The 23,947-nt window shown below is 46.4% G+C and overlaps 1 protein-coding gene and 1 long non-coding RNA gene across 5 annotated transcripts; both read right to left on the reverse strand.

The window, feature by feature from the left end:
* Positions 1-1,366: 1,366 nt before the first annotated feature.
* Positions 1,367-15,269, reverse strand: NR2F2 (nuclear receptor subfamily 2 group F member 2). 4 transcript variants are annotated; one of them, XM_007990517.3, is made up of 3 exons: positions 14,243-15,269; positions 5,859-6,386; positions 1,367-3,131 (listed from the first exon to the last, which is right to left on the reverse strand). In XM_007990517.3, the coding sequence occupies exons 1-3, from the start codon at positions 14,283-14,285 to the stop codon at positions 2,857-2,859; spliced, it is 846 nt and encodes a 281-aa protein (XP_007988708.1). In that variant the 5' UTR covers positions 14,286-15,269; the 3' UTR covers positions 1,367-2,856. The 4 variants fall into 4 exon arrangements, with proteins under 4 accessions (XP_007988708.1, XP_007988707.2, XP_007988710.1 ...); XM_007990516.3 differs by lacking the exon at positions 14,243-15,269 and adding an exon at positions 7,951-9,812; XM_007990519.3 differs by lacking the exon at positions 14,243-15,269 and adding an exon at positions 7,877-7,934.
* Positions 15,270-19,810: 4,541 nt separating this feature from the next.
* LOC119620282 (uncharacterized) lies at positions 19,811-23,332 on the reverse strand. Its single transcript, XR_005236795.2, has 3 exons — positions 23,122-23,332; positions 22,569-22,635; positions 19,811-19,918 (listed from the first exon to the last, which is right to left on the reverse strand). It is a non-coding gene; the product is annotated as an uncharacterized lncRNA (long non-coding RNA).
* Between the last annotated feature and the right edge of the window lie 615 nt (positions 23,333-23,947).

Raw genomic sequence — 23,947 nt, forward strand, 5'->3', positions numbered from 1 at the left:
AAACTTTCTTTAAATGCAATAAACTTAAACCGAACTCAAGACTCTAAACAGATCCTCCTCCGGCCACTCTAAACATATACAAGGGGGTTTGTTTTAACCGGTTGAAAAATTTTGGTCCTGTTTTTCTGCCTCGCAAATCCCAAGCTCATTGCTGAAATTTAAGAGTGTGAGAGAGATTTCCAACGTCTAGAACACATGCTTAAAGCATAATAAAACAGGGATTGTCTTTTGCTTTGAAAATCATAAATTATAATTTAATGCCAATAATAATTTACAACAAATGGCTGTTTACAATAAACTAACACAAAACAAACAAGGAAAAGGGCCTGTGTTTTACTTATTAGAGAAACTTCACACACTCACATGGATAGCACTTGCAAGAGGAAGAAAATAAACAACAACCGACAAAACCTCGAACTAAAGGTCAGCAATACTGTGCCGTAAGAACAGACTTGTATTTATATATGTATATATCTACAGAAATAAATGAGAGTCAGATGGCAAACTCTGCACAAATCAGATTTTACTGGTCTGCATGTATTGACTGGATCTGAATATTAACGTTTAATACACTTTACAAAATGATCCCTTTTCTTTCACCTCTCTCACTAGTTCCCCCCCCCCCCTTAAAATTAAACCACAACATGATGAAGTACTGGCGGTGGGGGGTGGGTTGGAAACCTTGAATAAGAACAAAATTGCAAGCTCCCAGCACTGAGCTTCCTCCAAACCAGGAAAAGAGAAAGAGGAAAAATGAAAAAAGACTCCAAAAGAAATAGTTACTACTTCTAAATCAGCACACCCTGTAAACTTTCCTTCCTTCCTTCTTTCTTTTTCTGTCCTGCTTTCTCTTCCTTAACTTGGCTTCTAAGGACAAAGGATCCCAAGAGCAGTATAGATTGTAGCTACACAATCTGAAATGTCAAAATGTCGATGTGTTTTTATGTACATAACTCCAATGGAAAAGATTCCCTTGACCCTGTGGTCATGCTCTCACAGACTGAAGGTAAAGGGGGGAGGGGAGAGGGAACCCAACTGCAAGTTATCATATATACATTAAAAATAGACCCTTCAGTCTTATAACCTATATCACTGAATTTGAAACTCTATCAACAACCACGCTAGAGTAGAACCACAGAATATTTTTTAAAATCCCACCTACTTAAGGAAAAACTCATTGCAAACAACTGTCCTCTAATTACAATGCTGTGATTAGCTTGCTTGAACGATCTTCTGAGTAACTGTCAGAAATGTACAAAAGAGTATTTTTTTCTGATCATAAAATAGATACTGATCTCAAGATTTCTAATACTTTTTCACAATACCTTCCCTAAGCAGGCACTTAAGTGTGACAAATATAAGGGCCTTTTTTTTTTTTTCCTGGAAAATCCATTTTTAATTAAAAGGAGGATTAGGTGAATGGGGGTGGTTTACTATATCAGTATGGCACTTCCTAAACCATAGATAAACCATTAACTTCAGCTCCCCCCCACCCACACACACACCCAAATTAAACAGGCAAATACACTAGTCCACCTTTGAACAAACTGACTGAGGGGAGTAAACAAATGCCCCCCCCCACTGCCCCCCACCCGGCCAGCTAAGCGAGAGCTCACAAGGGCTCTTCTAGATGTAAAGACAGTGAGTGGGGACAGCCAGGTTTCAGATATCAAATAATATTTTAATTTCTGAATACTTTCAATTTTCCTTGGAATATAACACACAAAGACTCGACCAAACAGTTCAGTTATTATAACTTTTACAGTATACAGAAATGTTGCACTTAAAAAAAAAAACCTTCAGTTTTTTTAAAACACAAACTGTAAACTCTAAGATACTGAATCAATCACGTTACCTATAAGTGCCAACAGTGTTATTTTTGTCATGCTGATTTCAATGGTATTTTTTAAAAAGGGAAAATATCAACAATTATAATACAAAGGGTTTGCAAATATACAAACAGATATAGGATTTTCATAACAATTCAAGAACTAAGCGGGACCCAATTCAAATTACAAAAGTTCACTTTTTATTCAAAACCTCAGCATGTGTCTTGGACACATTCCTTGGCTGCCAATAAATTCCACAGTTCATTCTCTTTCTTAAAATATTTTTTAAAAGCTAGGTTTGTCATGGTGTCTTTTGGGGAGGGGCAGGGTAGGGGAAGTTAAGTGTTATATGTGGTTCCTCCAGTTCTCTAATTAGAGTGCTCAACTTCACCTAAAATTTTTGGTCACCACTTGTAAGTGCGTTTCCATCATCTTTGAGTTGCCTTTTAAAGTTTTATGTCTTCCTATGATATTTTCATGGACTCAGTTTTAATTCTTGCAGAACATATATTTTAATGATACACAGTTTTTAAGAAGCCAAGATTATATCAAAACTTATTATAGAACCACAGAATAAACTGGTTTGGAACCAGAAAAGTACAAAAAAGAACAGCTAGAGGTACATAGACACAGGACAATTAATAATTTGGGAAAAAAAAAAAAGACTTACTTTCTCCATTCTGCTAATTTTCTCCCAATCTCCTTAAATGCACTTTTAGCAATGTTTTTCAAAAATTTAGCAAAAAAAGAAAAAGACTAATTTCCTTTTTATACAAAAATGATAAGTAGCAAGTTGTTCTGACCGACACAGGAGTTTTTTTTTTTTTTTTAATGCATTCTGTAAAAGTTCATTTGACAGTCTTTTTTTTTTTTTTTTGAAATTCACAGTCCATTAAATTCTTCCCCTCTCTTCTTTTAGCAAACTTGTAACATCCTTTTATATCCTTTCTTAACAGAAGGAAATCAAGCAAACAAACCAGTCTTTTGCCTTTTCTTTCTCTGTTTCACTCCCCCTTATTTTATTTATTTATTGAATTGCCATATACGGCCAGTTAAAACTGCTGCCGGACAGTAACATATCCCGGATGAGGGTTTCGATGGGGGTTTTACCTACCAAACGGACGAAAAACAATTGCTCTATGACTGAGGAGGAGACGGTGCGGAGGGAAGGGAGGCGAAGCAAAAGCTTTCCGAATCGCGTCGGCTGGTTGGGGTACTGGCTCCTAACGTATTCTTCCAAAGCACACTGAGACTTTTCCTGCAAGCTTTCCACATGGGCTACATCAGAGAGACCACAGGCATCTGGAAGAAAGTTTAAAAACAGGAGAAGAAGAAGAAGAAGAATTCAGTCATCAGATTAAGAGGTTTGAATTGGGTCACATGAGGTGTGTGCACAGAGCTCTGTCAAACTGCCCCAACCGGAGTTGGAGCAAATGTCTATGTACTGAAAACTTAAGGAGAAAGAGCAAGAGATGGTCCTGAAGAAGTGTTTGCTTTAAAATAAAACATAGCTCAGTGTGCTAGAGGCTTCCACTGCCTGAGTCCTTAGCCTGGGTCATTGAGAGGCCCAAGCAAAAGTGCATTGGGTCTATCTGGCCCAAGTCAGTAAACAGAAGAAACCAAAACTACCAGCACCCTTTCCCCTCCTCCTCTGTAAATAATAGTTTGGCTTATAATTATATAGGGGTTTGTGGGGGTTGGGAGTGGACAACCTGGCCCAGTCCCGAGTAATGGCGTCCACGATCCAGCCTCAGATTCTCCCCAAAGAGGGCGACTCATTTTTCTCCAGTCTTTGAAACTGATTTAAGTGGCCCTTTAAAACTGATCTTGTCAGTTTAGCCTATTGAAGGGCAGCCATGCAAACTGTGATCTCTCTGTTCATTTGAGCTGTTTCTTTTTCTCCCTTTTCTTCTCTCTCCCCTTTTCTCCCACCCCCCTTTATTTTTTAAAACCCAGGTCCCTCCAAGAAGCATCCCCCCTCCCTGTTATCTTCAGGAAAACACTCTTCTTTTTTGATATGTGAAAATACAATAAGTGCCTTTGAAATGAGAAGCTTCTTGGTAAAGGCGGTTCAGGTTGTGACCTGACCTTTCAGGGCTCCCCAGACAAGACTGGGGTTAACACATGCATATTGTGAATCGTTAAAACAGATATTCGAAAATCAGCACCACCACCTCCACCCCAAGAACCAGAACACACATGCAACCTCCTCATATGTATATCTAGGACTCTGCATGTCTACAGAATGTAGAGGTGTCTGTGGACAGGAACTAAAAGATCTGTTTGCATAGGACTCCTTCCCTCTGCATCCTCGGAACTGTGTGTCTCCCTCTGAATCAGATAACAGGAACCTTTATCTCTTTGTGAGGCAATCTGCATTCTCCACACAGGCCTCCACATTTTGCAAATAGTCATAAATTAAACTGTTAATGACAGTATCAGGCATTTTTTTTTTCCTTGAAAGACCAAGGGTAAGGCTAAGAGCTAGCAATGATATCAAGAAATTAACAACTACCTCCATCATCCAAGAAGGTAGGCTGGGTGTTGTGTTGTGGGACAGGGATGAAGGTGGCTATGAGGTAGGGAAATATCTTGCCTGCATATCTGCAGCAGGCAAACGTTCTAGATATGAGGGGCTCTCGAGAAAAATAATCCCTATCCAAACCTCTGCAAACAGCTTCCTTGCCCAGACACTGGCCTTTAATTGATTACCTAAGGACTTCCAAAGGCAGAATTTGGGGTGGCTGTGCCGGGAGATTTTATGTGGAAAGCAGCAATGTACAAGACTTAGCAGTTTGAAGACTCAGAACCTGCAAGCCGTTCAGCTGATGACTTAGTTCCCCAGACTTCTTTCAAATAAAGAAGAGATTGTGGACCTCCTTTATGTTTGCCACATAAGCTACACATTTCTCCTCGTTTCCTGTTACAAGCTTAAAATATTGTAGTGGGTGACTAGGTTCCAAGCCCTGCTAATGTCCAAATGTTTGTTATTCTTAATCGGGAACCCCTTTCCCCTCTCAGCCATGACAAAGGGATCAGCTGACAACTTAGTACAAGAATGTGAAAAGGGGTTGGTGATTTTCATCCACCTGGGCTATGCTGAACTCAACCTGGAGGCAGCCAAAAAGCTCAGGTGTGGCCCAAAATGGAAAGCCAGACACTTTCAAAAATCATTTTGCCTCAAGAGTTAATTAATATCAGATCTATTACTCACACAGGTTAAACTACATGCAAACTAATTAGATTGCATAATGCAGTCAATGATGGTTTTATATCTCTAGCAACATCCATATCCAGCCCAAGTTGGCATACACTTTGGGTTGTTTGAAAATTGCCTTAAGTGTTTGCTTGGGCAGGGGAAGCAAGAGGCCAGAGTCTTCAACCTCCTGCAGACATTCTAAAGAGTTATGACAGTCCCTTTCCTCCTCTTGCCCCCTTCCTGACAGATCTTTTCCCCTCTCCTGGCAGTCTGCATTATTTCAATAAGAATATGATTTTGAAAATTGCTGCCCTCAGGTTGGATTTGCCTGGAGCTCCAACTCCTACTGAGTTAGCAGGCAAACTTTTCCCCTGCAGGGGCAAACTTGCCCCTGTAGAGACACTGTCAGGGCTGCTCCAGTGCCCAGGGGCATCTCCTGGAGGCCCAGCCAGGGTGTTAGAGAAAACCCAGGTCTTGAAAAGATTCCCTGGGGCCCAGCAGGCCCAGGGGGCCTGGGCTCAGGAAAGGGAAGAGGAGAGGGCATCCCAATCTGGATACTGCAGGTAGGGGAAATAGGCAGCAGAGGCTGCCCTATGGCCCATTTGGGGAATCTATCTGAAGCATCCTTCCTGCAGTCCAGCCTTCCTCTCCTCTCCCCAGGACAGGCCTGGTGGTGCCCAACAGCTATACAAAGTTCCCACTTCAAGTTGCATTCAACAGTTTGGCCTTTCAAGGAGCAGTATGGGTTTGCCCTGGGGACTCCCAAGTTCTCTGGGCCCCAACTCTGGGCTAGGAGCCCGTGGGCACGAGAAGACAGGGCTCCTTCCTACCTGAGGTGAACAGGACTATGGCCTTGAGGCAGCTGTACTCGGCTGAGTCAACGTGCAGCGCCTTGAGCTTCTCCACTTGCTCTTGGAAGATCCGTATGTGGTCCATAAAGGCGACCACCCGGTCGGCGGACATGGGCGAAGCATGCAGGCCGGCGGCGGCCAGGAGCGGGGCGACATGGAGGGGCATGGAGCACTGCGCCGCATTCAACACAAACAGCTCGCTCCAGGTGAGGCGAAGCAGGGCCACCTGGTCCGTGATCTGCAGGTCGGGGAAGAAGGGGATGTTCCGGGCCCACTCGACGGCGCTGAAGAGCATCCTGGCGGCCAGTTCGCAAATGTTCTCGATACCCATGATGTTGTTGGGCTGCATGCATTGGCTGCCGAAGCGCGACGTGGGATAGGGCTCGGCGCGCAACAGCAAGGAAATATATCCGGACAGGTACGAGTGGCAGTTGAGGGGGTCCCCGTTGGTCAGCGCGAACTGCCCGTGGGTGGGCTGGGTCGGCGGCATCCTGCCCCTCTGCACCGCTGCGGGGAGGAAAGGAGACACTCCACAGTTAATGACCAGCCTCAGTCCCCAGGTTCCCCGGCGGGGTCTGCCCCAGTCCGACCCCCACCTGACCCAGGCCCTGAGCAGCGCAAGAACCAGGCAGGCCTGCCACAGACCTGGAGTCGCCAGGCTTTTGGCACCATTCCTTTGAAACCACCACCCAGGCGAGCTCTGAGGGTCAGAGGGACACACTTGCCTCCGAGGCCCGCTCAGGGCTGGTCCACCGAGGACCCAGAATTGGCCACTTTGCCTCGGGGTCCCCGGCGCTGTGGGCGGGATGTAGCATTCTGAGGGCATCTTTCTTCTTTACTGCTAAACAGCTGATATTTCTTATTGATTGGAGGAGAGGGAGCGGGAGGGGCGAGTCTGGGGGGAGGGTGAGACGCTTTTGCAAAAGGCACGACGGTTCACCCCAGACGGCCTGTGGCCACTCCGGAACGACTCTCCCACAAACCCCAAAGCCCCAGCCCCAGCCCGGCGGGGAACCCCCAGTGAGAAACAAGCAGAGAGCGGAGATCTGGCGTCTGTCTAATCAGTGTGCTTGGAGAAAGAGACCGAGGGACAGGGCGGAGAGAGAGAGAGGCCGGCTTAAGGAGAGAGGAAGCCGGGAGAGGCAGGGAGCAGGCGGCCGGCACTAGCGGAGCCTGAGCAGGGCCTGTAAGGGCCGGGGAAAGCCGGCGAGGCTCGGGCTCAGGCTGTTATCTGACTCCGGACCTGGAGAGTCGCTCTCGCAGAAACACAAAGAAACCCCGGCGTTGGCTCGCCCCAACCCGGAGCCTGCGCCCCGCGCCGAGCGCGCCATTGGCAAAGCACGGCTCGCGGCGCTCGGCGAATTTTATATCACAAAGACCCAACTCGCGCAGAGCGAAAGCAGCCGCCCAGGGCCCCTCGCCCACCCTTTCCTACTTCCTATCGCGCTCTCTTCGTTTCAAAAGTGAAAGGAAAAAAGCAAGCAGAGGTTTTTTTTTTTTTTTTTTTTTTTTTTTTTTTTTTTTTTTTTAGCAGAATGTTAATCCACGGAGGGTCACATGAGCGCTGCCCGGGCGGCAGCGTTAATACGGCGAAGTGCATAAAATTGCCATTTGTAATTTGAACCTCCTGTACAAAAGTACAATCTCAGGTTGTTTTTTTTTTTTTTTTTTTGAGAGGGTGGGGGCTGGGGAAAGGGGTGAAGGGGAGGGACATGTTGAACATGCAGGAAAAACAAGGGGAGAGAGAAAGAGAAGTAAACTAGGCTTTAAAACAACAACAACAACAAACACCCCATCCCTTGCAGAAAGGCAGACTCCAGTGAACTCACAATCAATGCAAAGCAAATGAAAACAGCCCAAAGACTGAGTAAAGAAGGAAATCAGTCGGCCAAAGCATGCGGATTTGGGGTTTGGGTTCCAATGCAGAACTCGCTTCTAGTATAAAACCCCTTTCCGCTGCAATACGAAGAGAAGAGCTTGGGGCTTCTTGTCCTTACCCAGAGCAGGCTAGCCAAACGTACCCAGGACCCCGGGACCCAGCACGAGGGAAGGAGAAATGAGAGGCCGATACCTTCCCGTCTCATGCCCACTTTGAGGCACTTTTTGAGGCGGCAGTACTGGCACTGGTTGCGATGGTGCTGGTCGATGGGACAGTTCCGGTTGGCGCGGCACGTGTAGCTCAGGTTCCTCCGCACGCTGCGCTTGAAGAAGCTCTTGCAGCCCTCGCACGTGAACTGGCCGTAGTGCTTGCCGCTCGACTTGTCCCCGCACACCACGCACTCGATGTGTTGCTGCTGCTGCTGCTTGTCGCTACCCGGGCCGCCAGGGCCGCCCTGGCCACCGGCTGCCGTCTGGGCTGGCGTGCTGGCTGGGCCCCCTTGGCCGGGCGTCTGTGGCGTGTGCGGGGCGCCGGGCGGCGGGCCGGGCACGGGCGGCGCCTGCGAGGCCTGGCTGCCCTGTGAGCCGGGCACCTCGTCCTGGGGGTCGCGCCACGTGCTGACTACCATTGCCATATCTATGGGGGCCGCGTCCGGACTTCCTGCTCCCCTGGCTGCGGGCGGCGGCGGGGCGGCGGCGGCTCCCCGGGTCTCGGGCTCCGGCGCGCCGCCTTTTGTGTGTGCGAGGGTGCAAGAGGGCGCGGGAGGGCACCCCGGGTGGCTCGGGGGCTGGTTGGTTGAGGTTGGTTAGTTTTTCCTTTTTTGTTTTTGCTTTTGCAAAGTTTTGTCGATTGCTTGTCTGGCCCGGTGTGTTTGTTTTGTTTGTTTCCCTCGGCTCAGCTTTGTTGGTTTCGGGGGGCTTTCCGCCGGGAGGGGAGGGGAAGGGGACAGGATAGCGAGTGGGAGCAGAACGTGGAGAAAGAGGGAGGGGAGGGAGAGCTGAAGTCGATTGTCTGGCTTCAAGACAGAAGTAGGAGGCAAAAAAAAAAAAAAAAAAAAATCTCTCCAAAGATCTCGCTCGCTCTCACTCTCTCCCTCCCTCTCTCGTTCACTCTCTCGCTCTTAGAGCTGGTGTGCAGCCGAGGAGTTGGCGGAGGAGGAGGAGGAAGAGGAGGAGGAAGAGGAGGTGGTGGTGAAGGAGGAGGTAGAGGAGGAGGAGAGGCGACTGTCCGGGGGCCAAGTCCAGGGCAGCCCACAGTCAGCCATTCAGGAAAGCCATCGAAATCAGGAGGACTAGGAGATCGGAGGCGCCGGGTGCGGGCGCGCCCAGGGAGCCAGGCAGGCCGGGGCGGAGGCCGGCGGCCCGCGGAGTGGCCGGAGCGCTGCCCGGGTCCGGGGGAATCAGCATGAAAGTGGTCCGCGTCGGGCGCTGCGCGGCGTCGTCCTGGCGCTGGGCCGCCGCCGCCGCCGCCGCCGCCTGCCCCGGGCGTCCGGCGCGCGCCTCGCTCTCTCCGGCCGCCGCTGCCCGCAGTCTCTGGGTGGAGGCCGCTCGCCGTTCCCTGCGGGCCGCCCGGGCCGCCGCTGCCGCCGGAGCCGCCGCCGAAGCCGCCGGGTCGGGCCCGGAGCCGCCGCGTCTAGCGCCGCCGCCGCCGCTGAAGTCGCTGCTGCCGCTGCTGCCGCCGCCGGAGCCGCTGCTGCTGCTGCTGCCGCCGCCGCCTCACACACATAGGGAAAGAGTCAACTCGCCGGCGGCGGGGGAGAAATGATAAAAGAGAGAGAGGAGGGCAGATCACCACCTAGAAGCACATCCTTCGTGCGCAGAGGGGGGAGAAAAAGACGGAGAGAAAGAATGAAAGAGGGGAAAAAAGGCAGCACGGCACCCGGAGAAAGGAGGCAACTCGGAGAGAGGAGGAGGAGAAGAAAACACACGCGCGCACGCACACACACACCGCGGAGAGAAAAGAACAGAGAATCAAAGTGATCAAATATGCTAAAAAGGGGGGCGCGGGAGGGAATGCGATTTATAGGCGCCGGGGCTGGCAGAAGTGGCTTCTCCGCGATCAGCTCACTGAGCTCTCTATATAGTGAACTTTGACACGACTGCTGCAACTTAGCGCACGTTGCCATGGCGACGGCGCGCCTTATAAGGCAGCAGCCGGGGTTGGCCTGGCCAGGCGCGCGCGCGCCGCCCCCTCGCCGTCATTGGCCGGACTGCGGCGGCCCCGCCATGGCGGCCGCGGGCGCAGCCCGGTCCTAGCGCGAGCGGCGTCGCCGGCGCGGCGCGGCGCGGGGCGCCCGGGGGACCGGGGGTTGGGGGGGCGGGGACGGGGTGGCCGCGCCGCCGCTGCCGCCGAGCGGGGGATGGGCCGGTGCTGGCCCTGCGAGCGCTGCTTCTGCTCGCCCCACATCCCGCACCCGAGGTTTCCGCCCCGGCGGGGAGACAAGCGCAGCGCGCACACACAACGTCTCTTAAAGGCTCCGCGAGAGGCTTTGGATGGAATCGGGGACTTTGCCTATCGCAACTTGGCGATGTCATGAAATCCGCCGCTCGCGCACCACCCGGGATTCCTGGCGCATCTTAGTGCCCACAATGCCAAAGAAAAGTTCCCTGGTTTCTTTGCAGAGGGGTAGGGAGTGAGGGTGGGAAGGTGCCACGAACTGAGCTTGTAGGCATTTTCCAAACGAAAGATTTGGCCAAATCCGGGTAATGGCAAACCCTTCTCTTAATTGACTCTGATCACTTGTTCGGTTTGGTGGCTCATGTATATATATACATATATGTGTGTGTATATATGTGTGTGTGTATATATACATGTATACACACACACACACATATATATATTCTTTTCAGAGGATAAAAGCCGTTCTGTTTCTCCATATTCCTTGTAGGGTTAACATTTCACAGGTATGTGGCCTGACATTTTAATTGCCCAAATAAAGCATCTCGGATGCTGAGAAGCAGAAGTAGACTTCACCTCATTGTCATGACGCAATTAAAATCAATTTTCCTCAACTTTACCCTCTCTCGCTGGTTTTTGCTAACTGTCCAGCCAACATCCTGCCACACACCCAGTCATGGTGAGAAGGGAAAGACCTCTGCCCACTGATGGACAGGAGGAGGCAGCCGCCCAGCCTCCCCTGTGCACACCCTCTGTACACACATGTAAGCGCACATGTATCAGATGCACATTTGTCAATGTACACAGACAAAGACTTCACCGACTATGCTTCTAGGTCATAGAACAGTTGAGTACGGACTTCATTGTTCCTCAAGTTCCTTTTAAGCATTCATATAGTCATTAAAACGCACCCAGAGATTCTGCCCCAAATGGGAAATAATACTAATACAGGTCACAAGAACCAAACACAAGTCGTATTCTACCTCAAGAAGTCACTGCAAAAAGAACAACTTCATAGCCCATTGCCATCCTGCTCCATGTGCTAAAATAATTGAGACAGTTGTGTCTTTGAATTCCAGGGTGTCTGGTTTTAAACATCAAACATGTAGAATTGCTCTCAGAACACACTATATTCCAACACAGTAAACTTGTTGTTTGATTATGACAAGTTAGTGAATTACCATTATTCCACATTTATACAAGAAAATTGTGTCTCCTTTGTACACATTTTGCACCAAGAGAAAACCTTATGCCGGTAAACCAACTAGGTTTGTGAACAATTAAAATATTTTACACAAAAGCCGCTGAGCTCCAGGAAAAAATGAACACATATGAAGAGTAAATTGACGACCACAGAAAACATCCTTGGTAGCTGAAAAAAAAATTGACAGGATAAAGATATTTTAAAAATAAACCATACATATAATTGACATGTATAGATTACATTTTACATTCAATTTTCTTTACACGCATAGGCAGAATATGAGGTAAGGACTAAAGATCTGGGCAGATAAGGACTGGTTTTTAGGAAAGGAAAAGTCTTTTAAGCTTCATTCCTGAAACCTCCTCAACCCTCACTCTTTCTCCGATGAAATCACGTATTTCACTAAAGCTGCAGGTTCTTGGTTTATTTGAAAGTTGTTAAATAAATTTTTAAAAAGCCCAACAAACCTATAGTGGACACTTAACTATCATAAACCTGGTGTGTAATAAGATTGCCACAGAGTGAAGCCAAGTTGAGAATTTCAAGTTGATTAGAGACACAATATAACTTTCTCCTAAAGAGGATAAGAAGGATGGAAAAGAAATCATTACAGAGGAGAAGGTTTTTGGTGGTGGTGGTTGTTTTCCCTTTCAACCTCTTTGATTCAGGAATTGCTAATGTTACAAATGTCAGTAGATTAGGGACAAGCTCAGCTGAGATATGATGAGACTGGGGTTGAGATAGGAAATATTATGGGCATTCCCATCTCAATAGAGGATGAAAATATTTGATTATAGGGAAATCTTAATCTCACCTCCTGAATGAGGAGACTTCCATAGCAGATTACCTTTTACAAATATGGGAAGGGACAATATCGAGGAGGAAGAACTTCCCCAGTCCACTCAGAGATTTTTGGAATTTGAAGTACTCTCTGATGGCCTTAGATTGAAATGGAAGAATTTCCCAACCATATCTTAAAAAATTGGAGCCTGCTAGGCAAATGATCACAGGGCTGCCATAAAGTCAGGGTGTTTCACTCTGCATTTTAGGACTCATTCAGTTATGAAATGCTGTTACAAGGGGTAAAAACATCACCATATGAATTATACTTAATTTTAATGCATAGAAGAAGAGACAAGACTACAGACTGAGAAGAAAAAAGGCAAAAATATTTCAAATGTCTTCACCAGAGATGCTCACTTGCTGTGCGTCTAAGGTTGAAAAGCTCTAAGAAGACAAAATCAATATATTATTGTTGTTTTTTAAAAATCCAACTCAGTCTTTTTTTGAAGATGTAAATTTATTTTAATGAGAAGAATGGCAAGCTTTAATTTGCCTAGAGAAAGGTGGGACAACATTTGCCCTAATCTAAAAAAGAAAAGAAAGAAACTCAATACCCAGCAATATAATTTTCTTGCAGAAAGCGGCCTGATGGGCTGTATTTCTTTACAGATTAAATCACAATATGAATACAGAGCCCAGCAAATGCCGAGTTTAACTCTGAACTCAGTAGAAACCAGTTCCGTCCTCCAGGATTCATTGAATTCCTCCTTTCCCTCAATCTAGTCCGTGTGTGTTTTTCTCTTCCACCACACTGGAGCTCCATGAATAGGGAAAGGGGCTTCCATTGTGTCCCTCTGAACTTCCAAGTCAATGCAATTTTTAACCACTGGCTTGTGGTACTTTGAAAATCACCAGGGGCTGTCAGAGTTGGGTCCTCTGAAAAATTTACAGTGCTAAATCAGAGCATATGCTGGGAGGGAAAAAATTGCTTAAGATTGGAGCAAGTACAGTATCTGTCTGCCCCCTAGTGTAAGAGTCCTGGCTGCCTAAAATTCAACTTTAAAAGAAAAGGAGCTCTTAAAGGGAAACGACTTTGGACTCACGTAGGCATAGGAGAATGAAACTTCTGTACATTTTAATCTGAATAATTCTTCAGGATTTAAAATTAATTGGCTCTGGCTTGGTTGGACCGTACTCGGATCTCGCCACCTCTGCGTTTCCCGAGCCACTGGCGAAGAGGTGAATTTTTTTTTTTTTTTTTTTTTTTTTTTTTTTTGAACTGGGTTTATGTGCGTCCCCCTCACCCCCTCCTCTCTTTTTCTTTCTCTCTGTCTCTGTCGTCTCTCTCGCTGGCTTTTTAAAAATGAGGAACCGCTCCTTGAATGTTCTGGACAGAGCACAGAATTGCTTCTTAAGTCAGCCCGGCGCGGTTGCAATAGACAGCAAAAAGGTAAACGTTTGCCTGAAACCCGCACGCCAGCTCCACCACCCCGCCCGATGGTGAGTACCCTTCTCGTCGCGATTCTCCTCCTTGCTTAACCGAGCGCTCGCCTACCCGAACCGTGGCCGAGGGCGCCGGGCTAGGCTTTTCTCCCTCCCTGCCTGCCTGACTGTCAGTTGCACAAGGTTGCAAAATGAAGCGCAGAGGCAAAGCGAACAGTAAATTCTTATACTTAGTGCGAGCCTGGCAGCTCCTTTGCTAGAAAACCGAGTCATCTGCTGCTTGGAAAACCACGCTTATAGGACTGGTTTTTAGTTTGTTCTATGGAAGGAAATGAGTTTGAGGAGACAGGACAAGGAGATAGGAGGCTCCGCAGTCTTAACGCTTCGGTTTAATCATATTTTGGCAGCTTTGCAATTGTATTTTCCCCCTCTCCCCCCACCATCTCTCCTACCACACACATGTAATAAAATATGGCAATGCATTGAATTGACTCTGTTCCCCCCTTCCCCGAACCCCTTAAACCACAGTCCTCGGCATTTCATACACGTTAGCAAACCGATATTTTTAAAAACCCCAAGTCATCCCCAACCCCACATAGCACAAGGAGAAAAGTGAGAAAGGAAAGAGAGAGAAAAAAATACTGTAAGTAAACATACCAAAACCATATTTGCCTTGTTCAAGATCCCAAACCGCTTGCATCTTCCTCCTAAACTGGAATAACTCTCCTTTAGTTTGGCGGGTGAAATAAATGCTTTGTTGGCCCCCTGAAAAGATGTGTCTTTGATAATTAAAGAGAATCTCCTCCTCGGTGTTTATCTAAGCGATTGTGCAAACTGATAAAAAGTAGGCACTAGCCTGCAGGGAAAAAGAGGAAAGGTGAAGGGAGAGATCTTCCACCTCAAGGAAGTGCTTCCCCATGTATTAGGCTCTCTCAGCCTTGGAAAACCCTGCACACTAACTTTAGAGAGACAAGGTTTCAGGGAGCTTTGTACATAGCTGCTGAGGAATGCAAGCCTCGCCTTTAAGAAAAAAAACCCCAAACCGTAGGTAGGAGATGTCTGGAGTGATCCTTGTCTCTCATCTCATTCCTTAGAAGGAAGAGTGCGTTGTTACACCTTGTTTGGGGCTGGAAAGACGAGACTTTAAAAACACCCGTCCAATTGAAAAAAATCTCCCAACTTAATGAGTTTAGTCGGAGGCTGGAGCAAACGGCTCAGCCTCAGCAGAAAATCGCCAACAACTATAGGCGATATTGCAAAGCAAGACGACCCAAGGCACAGCCAAATTCCACTGTTTGGGGTCGAGAGGGATGGAGGCTAATCCTAAAGCAAGTTGGGAAAAAACAGAGGTGGAAGAGGAGGGGGAAAAAGCATCAGCCTCGCAGACTGGCAGACAGGCTTCCCTCATCCTGGATCAAAGATAGAACTTGAGACAGGAGGGCAACATTTTTCCTAGGAATCCGTTGGAATCCTCATTTTCTACTTTTAACTCAAGTCTCCCCAAGTGATTTTTTTCCCCCTCTCCCCTGTGGATTTCTGCCTCCCCCCTTTCCGGTCCTCATTCTAGAACTTTCCTGAGAAGGAAATCTATTTCTTTTGGGGGGAGGGGTTCCCCATTCCATGCCTTCAGATAATGAATGCTTGATTCACCCCCTCCCTTTCTCTACTCCCCAAAACGAATAAAGGAAGCAGGAATACGGTAACTAGTGAAAATTGAATATAAACTATGCTGCCTCTCACAGTTTAATACAGTTTTAACTAATGGATTTCTGTTTTGTTTTGTTTTAAGAGAAGAATAATGGGGAAACACGGATCTTTTATTTTAGGAAACTGTTATGGTAAGATGTATGTCAGACTTGACAAATGGAACTAACGCTCTTCGGCTGCTTCTTGTCCTTGTCTTAAACAGGAATTAAGTTAAACACAGTGCTGAATGTTAATTACATGTTTACTGGCTAATGAAAATTACAAATGGTTTTGCCACCTCAAACAATGATGAAAACTCTGAAGACACTGTAATTATATACTTTGAGCAAAATAACTCAGAATATTGATCATAAGAAGTGTAAATCTTTTTTAACTATTCATTAATACCATAAATATGGGCTACAGAAGTTTTTCCTTGCGGTTTGTCTCATCAGTTATACTGAGTGGATGGATGGTGAGGCTCCTCTGGGGAGGAGGTGAACTCATTCTCTTAGTAGAAGGAGGCCACTTGTGTAACTGGGGGGTGCCCCCTCCCTTTCGCCCCCGCCCCCTTCATCCCCAGCAGAAGGTCGAGGAATAGTTGAACAGGAAGGCCGAGCTCAGGGCAGGTGAAGGTGATCACAGCCTGGCCTTTTCCCTCCCCTCCCTGCCCATCTCACTCCTCTCCCTTCTCCCTTTCCTGCCAGTTCTGATCGATGACTGCCTTCCCCACCTCGGGCACCAGTGGGATAACCTGGCATTCGGGGGTTCCTAATGGAGGACCAGTTGGACCAAGAAGGTCACCCCACCCACAACTCAGCCATGGAGCCCTGACAACTTAAATTCCCTCCTTCAGAGATGGCTCAGGCAGTTCTTTGCAAAAGAAGGAAAAAAAAAGTTAGGGATGGAGGTTGCTATTGGGTAAGGTGGCTCAGGCGGCTGAACCAGAACTGGTTTCCCTGGGTTTGGAAGCAGAAAACATTTTTTGTTGTGGTTTTCTTTTAACTTTGGCTAGAGTTGTAGTGCTGGCAGCCACTCCGATCTCGGAGGTCAAAGGTGAGGGCTACATTAACCCTAAAAGGCTGTCCTGGCCTGGCCACAAGGCCAAACAGGCAGGGGAGAAGGGGTTTGTCAGCCTTGCAACTTGGCACTTTGGAGGGGACATCTGTGGAACCCACACTTGGGGGGCACAGCATCAAGTGTGGGTTTTCAGTGAAATATTGAGGATTTTTTTAAAAAGTGCCCTAGGCTTGTGGGACTAGAGTCCTCTTTTTCCCTGAGAATTCCCAAGGCGCTGGTCTTTGTCTTAGAAGGAATGGAGTTTCTGAATGGTGTGAAAGGGACAGAGAGGGTCGCTTCAAATCGATTTTACTTGTCCTTTCTGTCTTTTCGGATCAACGCCCTTCAATGGGCACAGAGGTGCTCTTTCAACCAAAAACTTGTGCTACATTTTCTGCCTGTATTGGTGCTAAATACAATAAGCACTGGGCAGGGTTTTTTTTTTTTTTTTTTTTTTTTTTCCTGTGCTCTCCAAAGCAAGAAAGCACCCTAATTAAATTGTTTTATATGGACCGTCAAGACGGACCAATTAAGTATGCATTAGTATAAAGATATAGTCTGCAGATAAGGTTGTTTAGAAAATCATGTGTAGGACAAAGGAGAGGGCGCTAGCATTTTGGAGAGGTGCCTAGACTCAGCAAGGTCATGCCCCTTCCTCCTTGGGCCCCAGGGGAATTGCAAAGGCCCGGGCCCCAGGTGAGAAGGGAACAAGCTCGCTAACAGGTGGGCGACATTGCGGGAGACTTTCAGGCCCGAAGCCCCGGCCCAAAAGTAGTGGAGTCCGAGGATCGGGATTCCTCACATCTTACTCGGGCAACGTAGCAGACCTAGGTAGCGGGTCCCACAGGACGCGGCGGGACTCTGCGGTGCCCTACTCCAGGTCGAGCCTACTGCCGGATGTCCCAGGTCCAGGGTGTGGCCCTGCACTAATGAAATCGTCTGCGCCCGGGGAAGGCCAGGAGGGCCAAGGGACACCGACAGTGTCACGGTCGCAGCCCTCTCACAGCCAATATCAGGGCAGGAGGCCTCCACCTAACACCTCCAAGCTAGGAGTTTTTTCTCGTCTTAGGAAAGGGGAGTTTTTCTGGGAGGAAAGTAATGTTCCCACCCGACGCCATCCGGCCCGATGGACGTCGAGGATCAGTCTCTAGAGTAGGGGTAAGGCCGAGGGGTCGGAGAAAGGGTAGCAGGGAGAGCGGCTTGTCGTCCAGCTGATGCAGCTCTGGGCTTCTCCACCCCCCTCTCCTCCCTCAGAGGTGTGGGCGGGCGGAGAGCATCTCTCCTCTAAGGAGGCGACCCCCATAGCAGGGGCCGGGGCCTCCCCGCGTCGCGGCTCAGGGCTGTGATAGGTGGTCCCAGGACCGGGGGGCGCCAGCGCCGCGCGTTGCCGCTGGCAGGGCTCGCAGGGCGCACAGGGCACCCCTTAGTAGGGCGGGAGGGAGGAGAAGGGGCGAGAATTAGAGCCTGGGGAAGTGGCTGAATGTCAAAAGTAAAAGGTTGAAAAGCCAATTTTCCAGGCGCGCTTTCGCCCCCCTCAGCTGGTTGCAGGGGCAGTAAATCAGCGGCCGGTGGCGAGGGCGGGAGGAGCCCCCTCGGCGAGCTCGGCGCGGCCCCGCCCGGACCGTGCGCACCTCCCGGTGGGCCCCGAATCGATCCGAAGCCTAGCTGAGGATGTCACCGCACTAAATATTTACTGATCACACACAAATAGCCGGGGCTCGAACGATTTTCCTCTGTGAGGAGAGCGCGGAGAGAAGGGTAAATCATTTTATTAGTGTGGATAAAGCCCAGAGCACACTCCGGGCTGGAGTGTTTTAAGATGTGTCTTCAACAGGATGAAAAGAGTTAGGGAAATCGATACCGAGTGATTAGAAGCCCCCGGGGTGACGAAGGGGGACTGGGCTTTCAGGGATTTGGCGAGGCTGAGGGGGGGAGCAGACCTCAAGGGGGGCGGCCCGACCACCGCCAGGGAGCTCCCCGGCTCAGGCCTCCGTCCCTCCCTACTCGACGGGAGACGCGAGGGCGCAGCGAGCTGCAGGGAGTCCGCTGCGGCCAGGCTTCGTGGTGCCGGCGCCGGGTGAAGGCTGTGCGGGCCGCCGCGGGGCCGAGGGTTTGGGAGCCACTGGCTTCTCGCCGCGAGTGGCAGTGGCCAGGGGGCCGCGGGAGTGGATTACAGGCGTGGTGTGGGAACACCGGGAAGTCCCCCACACGCAGTCACTCCAGACAGCCTCGGGGATTAAAGGTGTGGCCTAAATGGGTTGCATTTCTCCTTCTGGCATTTCGGGTACTCCTCCCAGCCGCGACCCGATGCACCCTCGAACTTTCTCCCGGAGAAATCTCTACCCCATCCTGTCTTTTAATATTTTTCAAGAGATCTCAATGGCCCATCCCCGCCAGCTGCCTTTTCCTCCCACCCACTTGGTGTCAGGGGCGGCCGCCGGGTGGCAGAACCCGCTGGGGACTGCCGGGATAGTGAATTCCAGGTTCTCTGCTCGCAGGTGGGACGACATCTGAGGCCGAGGAGGAAGGCAGGGGGCAGGGTGACAGACCCCGAGGAAGCTCCAGGACGTCTGCGTCCTCTGCTAGGCGGGAACTCAGCTTTGGGGGTATCAGGCCATCCCCAGCGATAGAAACCCATCGGGGCCCTTGGCTGGGTACTGCGAACCCAAGTGGCCAAGGAGTAAAGGCTGGCAGGGCTTGTTGAAGTTAGCAAGGCTTTGAGGGGAGTCTGCTGGGAGGGAGAGCAAAACCCCCAAACTCAAGCAGCGAAGTCCTGGCGCGAAAATGGCTTTTCACTTCTCCAAGCACAAGTCTCGCTCGCTACTGTGAACAAACCTTGAGGTTCGAAACAGCTGCAAATAATCTAGTAGGCGCAAATTTCGGGAGGGGAGAGGAGGGGCGAAAGGTAAGAAAAGGGGAGAATCTTTTTCGTTTCTTCTTCCTTTTCCCGCTCCTGGCCTTTTCCTAAATATCTGCGCTCCCTAAAGCAACTGATAGCGACCTACGTTTGTTTATTTATTTAGAAAGGTTCACCCCCACACCACCCTCCAATTACTCGATTTTCTTGGCAGCTTGAGGGATCCAATCCAGGCTGCCCGCTTGGCTCTTCGGTGCAACAGGAAATATAGCTGCAGATCCAATTAACCATTTTCCAGAAGAGAATTTATTTATTTTTTTAAATGAATCCCAGTGGATTGAAGCGACCGTGTTCAGGTGTGAGGCTATCGGGTACCTCGCATTCCTTCCTCGGTAATCCTCTAATTCCTGCGCTGGAAGTTCGCAAGCCAAGCTGACCTGGAGGGTGTCAGGAGCCGGGTCTCCATTAACCCTTCTTGGTCTTGGCCGGAACGAAGGTTAACTACACTAATCTACCAAAAGGAGACGTAGCAAAAAGGAAGCGAGGGAGGGAGGGAGTAAAGGAAGAAGGAAGAAAGGAGGAAAGGGTATATTCACTGTAGTTGCCAGAATTTTAGAGCTCTGCCCTTCACTGGTCCTCTCCCACCTCCACCCTTCCTATGAAAGCAGGTTTCCATTCAGAGAGACAACAGTCTCATCCATCACCCGCAGCACACTCCATGGAGATGGACTCTAGGGAATAAGAAAATATAATATAGTGAAATATTTTCTTGTATTTAACTGACCGCCTAGGCCATTTAAAAAATATTTCTGACCATGTATACAACAGTAGATTGCTGTGCACGGAGTTTTAAAAACTAAAAAAAAAAAAAAAAAAAAAAAAAAAAAAAAAAAAAAAAAAAAGGTTTATTTCATTTAAATAAAAGCTAATTTTAGAATCTTGTCAGTAGCCAAATTACAGCCATAGAATCTGGATGAGATTAGAAAAATATATTCTGCTGGTTTCAAACCTGGTGACATTCTAATGGGTAGTTGTATGATAGTTACATGCATGAAGGTGTATGCACGTGGGTGTGTATATTCTTATGGTGTTAGAAGTTCCTTGATGGATTAAAGGTTCATATACTCAAGCACTAGATAGAGGCTGTCACTCATGTGTACTGGCAAAAAGGCAGAAGGCAGTGCAAAAAAGAGTTTTGAATGAGCTCCTTAGAATCACCATTGTTGAAATACAAGCTGAAGCAACTTAGCTATGGTAGAGCTTTTGTGGCTTGCAAAATCACAGAAAGACACTTCAAAGTAAAACCATCAATTTTGCAGTTTGGTAGCTTTGGCAGGGCATTTAAATAAAAGGTGAGCATCTTTTGCCTAAATATTTAAAAATTTAGGGATATGCTACTCGGTCTATTTTACTTTTCAATGGATTGAAGAATTAAAGGAGAATAGGCTATAGCTAGAGATGATGGCATAAGGGGGCTCTCTGCCCGTTTAATCAAGTGTGATGTGACTATACATGCCTTTAATACCAATATTATATTGTAAGGCAACTCCTGCTGAGAAAGTTCCAAAGGCATCTAAAGCCATGTGGACATCAGTTCATACTTAGCAGTGGACAGAGTGAGGAATTATTGTCTGGTTCTACATTTTTCTCTTTCTCAAGAGCCTGGTAATGAAATCTTCTAAATGGCAGTTAATTTTTGGTATGTCAAGAAAAAGCATTAATCAAATGGTATCAAGTGCCAGTCATTTAAATGTGAAGGTGTTAGTAAGGCAAATACCCAGATAAATTAATATGGTTAATTAGCTGCATCAGTAGTACTTAAAGAAAATACAAGCAGAACAACAAAAGGGATTTAATTAAATTTTCTTAAAACACAAACTCAAGGTGAATTGTAGTTGGAGAAAAATAGTTTAAGGAGTGATTTCCATTCTATTGGTTTTTATAAGGTTTTTTTGGGGGGGGACAGTTTCAATACAAAGAAGTAGGTGGACAGAGACAGACACAGTGTCATAATAGGGAAACATGCACAAGCTAGTTACAACCTCATTTCTCCTCTTAAAAGGCTGATTTCTGGAAAAGTTGAAGGTGAATGTTAAAAATAAATAAAGAACTTCTGTGTAAAATTAAGAGAAGGCTGTTTAACATCATATTCAGCTTCTTGACCATAGGAAGTATTAGCTTGAGAGTTTACAAAGTGTATTGTTTAAATAAAATTTATACTTTTCTTTTTAGTTTGAATACAAGGTAGATAAAGATATTTTTCCTATCCATCTATTATAATTCATAATAAATTAATCAACCTTGTCTAGGAGATTTCTATGTACTTGACTGAGGTAAATTGATTGAGAGGAAGTCGCTTTAAATAGTTTAAAGCAAAACTGAGAACCTTAAAGGAAGGGAATATTGAATTCAGTGAAAAATGTCACATTGGTTATTTCTTGGCAGGACCACGTCACATCACATCAGGGAGAAGTTAGCAAAATTGGGGAAGCCCATTTCTTTGTATAATGTATGTTAATAACTTATTTACTTCTAAAGATATGTTGCAATGTCTTTGCATATACTTTGTTGCCACATTACCAAGTAATTAAAAAAATGGTAGTATTGTGATATTTAAGTAGTGGGGATTTTAAAGGTACTTTTCTTCTTAGCCTCCTCTGAGTGATAAAGACTGATGTTTATTTACTAATTTATTTTTCTTCCATGTGATTTTGGTTAATTTAATGGCTTTTAAAATTAGATAATATTTTGCTAAAGTCTACATTGTATATAAATTGAAAACAAATTCAAAAGTATCAAATCTTTTTCAGGAAGTGCAGTTGGAATGTTCAGTTATTGAAGAGCTACTACTTCAACCCCCCAGGTTCTATTAAAAACAAACAACTAAACCTGTTCTTCTTTCCTAACAACTCTTAAAATTGCAACTGGCATGGCTGTGGATGAATGAATATTTAATATGAGTCTTTAACCCTCCTTTCCCATTTACCCTGGAAATACCTTTAATTTGTCTTTTATGAGTATGTATTTTAAAAAGCATTAGTCAGTATACAAGAATTATTCACTCCCTTTTTAAAATCAGTGAATAAAAATTCTAATTATAGAAAAGAGGTGCGATGTTTATTCTGAAGTTTCAGTAACACACTAAGTTTTTTTAAATAAACTAGAAGAAACACTATCCTAGATAAATTAAAATAGGGCAGCTGTTGGGTAGGGTTTACATTCACATCCTTCTGCCTTTTGCTTTTGGTACAAAGGTATTTGGGTTTTTGTCTTCACATACTGTCTATTTTTAACAGAGTGAATTTTTGAAGTTAAAAATATTTTCAAATTGTCTCGCCTTAAAGTCGAATGCATTGTTAAATTGAAAAACATAATATTCACTTTTGTGTTCAAGTTGGTATGTCCAGGCAGTAATGAGAAAGGTATGTTCTGTAAAATGTCTCCTCCCCTAAAAAACAAAACACATAAACATCACATAAACTAAGCCCAAGAGAAAAAACAATTCTTAGGATTCAGTGTGTTTGAACAATGGAGCTCTTAATAAGTTTTAATTTCTTTTATTTTAAAAATCTTAACTATCTACTAAGATGGGACACTTCACTTTTACAGTTTCATATACTTTTTGAATTTAAAAGCAAATTTTAACATTGCAGGATTTTTTAATTGTAGACAGATTTGAAAAATAAGCCTCCAAAATAAAAGACAGACAAGTGACAGGGCATGATGTCTTGCCTAAGTTTTTAGGGATATTACAAAAGTTTTCTTTTAAAAACTACAATAACATGCTTTTTCATCAAGTACAAAATAAGATAGGAAGAAGAAAATGAAGAAAAAGTCTCCCTCTCACTCTCTCTCCCACCAAAAGACCCCAAACAACAACAAAACAAAATAAAAAGACACCCAAATCCTAAACCCCATAAATGAAGCCCCTTACCATGTTGGGAAAGTTTCTGTGCAAACTGAACTGTTTCTGTGGGTCCTGCCAAGCTCCTGGCTGGTCAACTTTTTAAACGCGGCAGGCAATGGTTAGAATGAGGTGAGCAGCCTGGCAGCCTAGAGAAGGAGGCAGACTTTTAGAGCTCAGCTCCAGAGACCTACCACTTAGGGGTAAAGTTGGGAAAGCAACTGTTGAGAGTTAACCTCTCCTTTCCAAAGGAGGTTTGCAGAGGCAGGACAGTGAGAGCTGATACCACCAATTTTATTATTTTCTCAGGCATTCCTAACTTTTATGATTTCCCCCCTCCTTCCTTTACTATCTGTCTTTGTGCCTCCAGGGCCAGTGAAAGAGCAGGGCAGATTCTAGATTGCTTTCAGAGTTTGCCTTCTCTGATGATGGATTACCATGTCAATTTAAACAGCATAGGATTAATTTGTTTCAATGATTTCTCTTTAGGCTGAATGCCAGCCGTTTTTCTATCTTTCTCTTTGCTCTTCAGAACAACAACCACCAAAAAAAAAAAAAAAAAAAAAAAAAAAAAAGCCTTCTTTCCATATTCTAAGTTAAGACACAATAATAGAATTAGACAAGTTAGGTGTAATGTTGCAACACAGTTAAAGGTCTGAGTGTTTTTTATCTCTGCCTAAGAGGCTGAAACATACAGTCAGTCACATTAAAATGAAATTGGACTCAACATTTATTCAATAAATACTTGTCTTGTAGATAATCCAGTGCCGAGTGCTTTTGACACATAAGAACTTAATTTGTCTTGGATAACAAGTTATTAATATGGTACATTTAAACTTGCCACCTACAATAAGGT

Source organism: Chlorocebus sabaeus, chromosome 29, assembly GCF_047675955.1.
Source record: "Chlorocebus sabaeus isolate Y175 chromosome 29, mChlSab1.0.hap1, whole genome shotgun sequence".
NCBI lineage: Eukaryota > Metazoa > Chordata > Mammalia > Primates > Cercopithecidae > Chlorocebus > Chlorocebus sabaeus.

Bases quoted from the DNA above. Each gene is read 5' to 3' on its own strand.
- NR2F2 (XM_007990516.3), bottom strand. From the start codon at position 8,392: ATGGCAATGGTAGTCAGCACGTGGCGCGACCCCCAGGACGAGGTGCCC. The intron at 6,387-7,950 runs GTATCGGCCTCT...TCCTCCCCGCAG, and splicing joins AGTGGGCATGAGACGGGAAG to CGGTGCAGAGGGGCAGGATG. The intron at 3,132-5,858 runs GTAGGAAGGAGC...ACTTTCTTCCAG, and splicing joins CATAGTCCTGTTCACCTCAG to ATGCCTGTGGTCTCTCTGAT.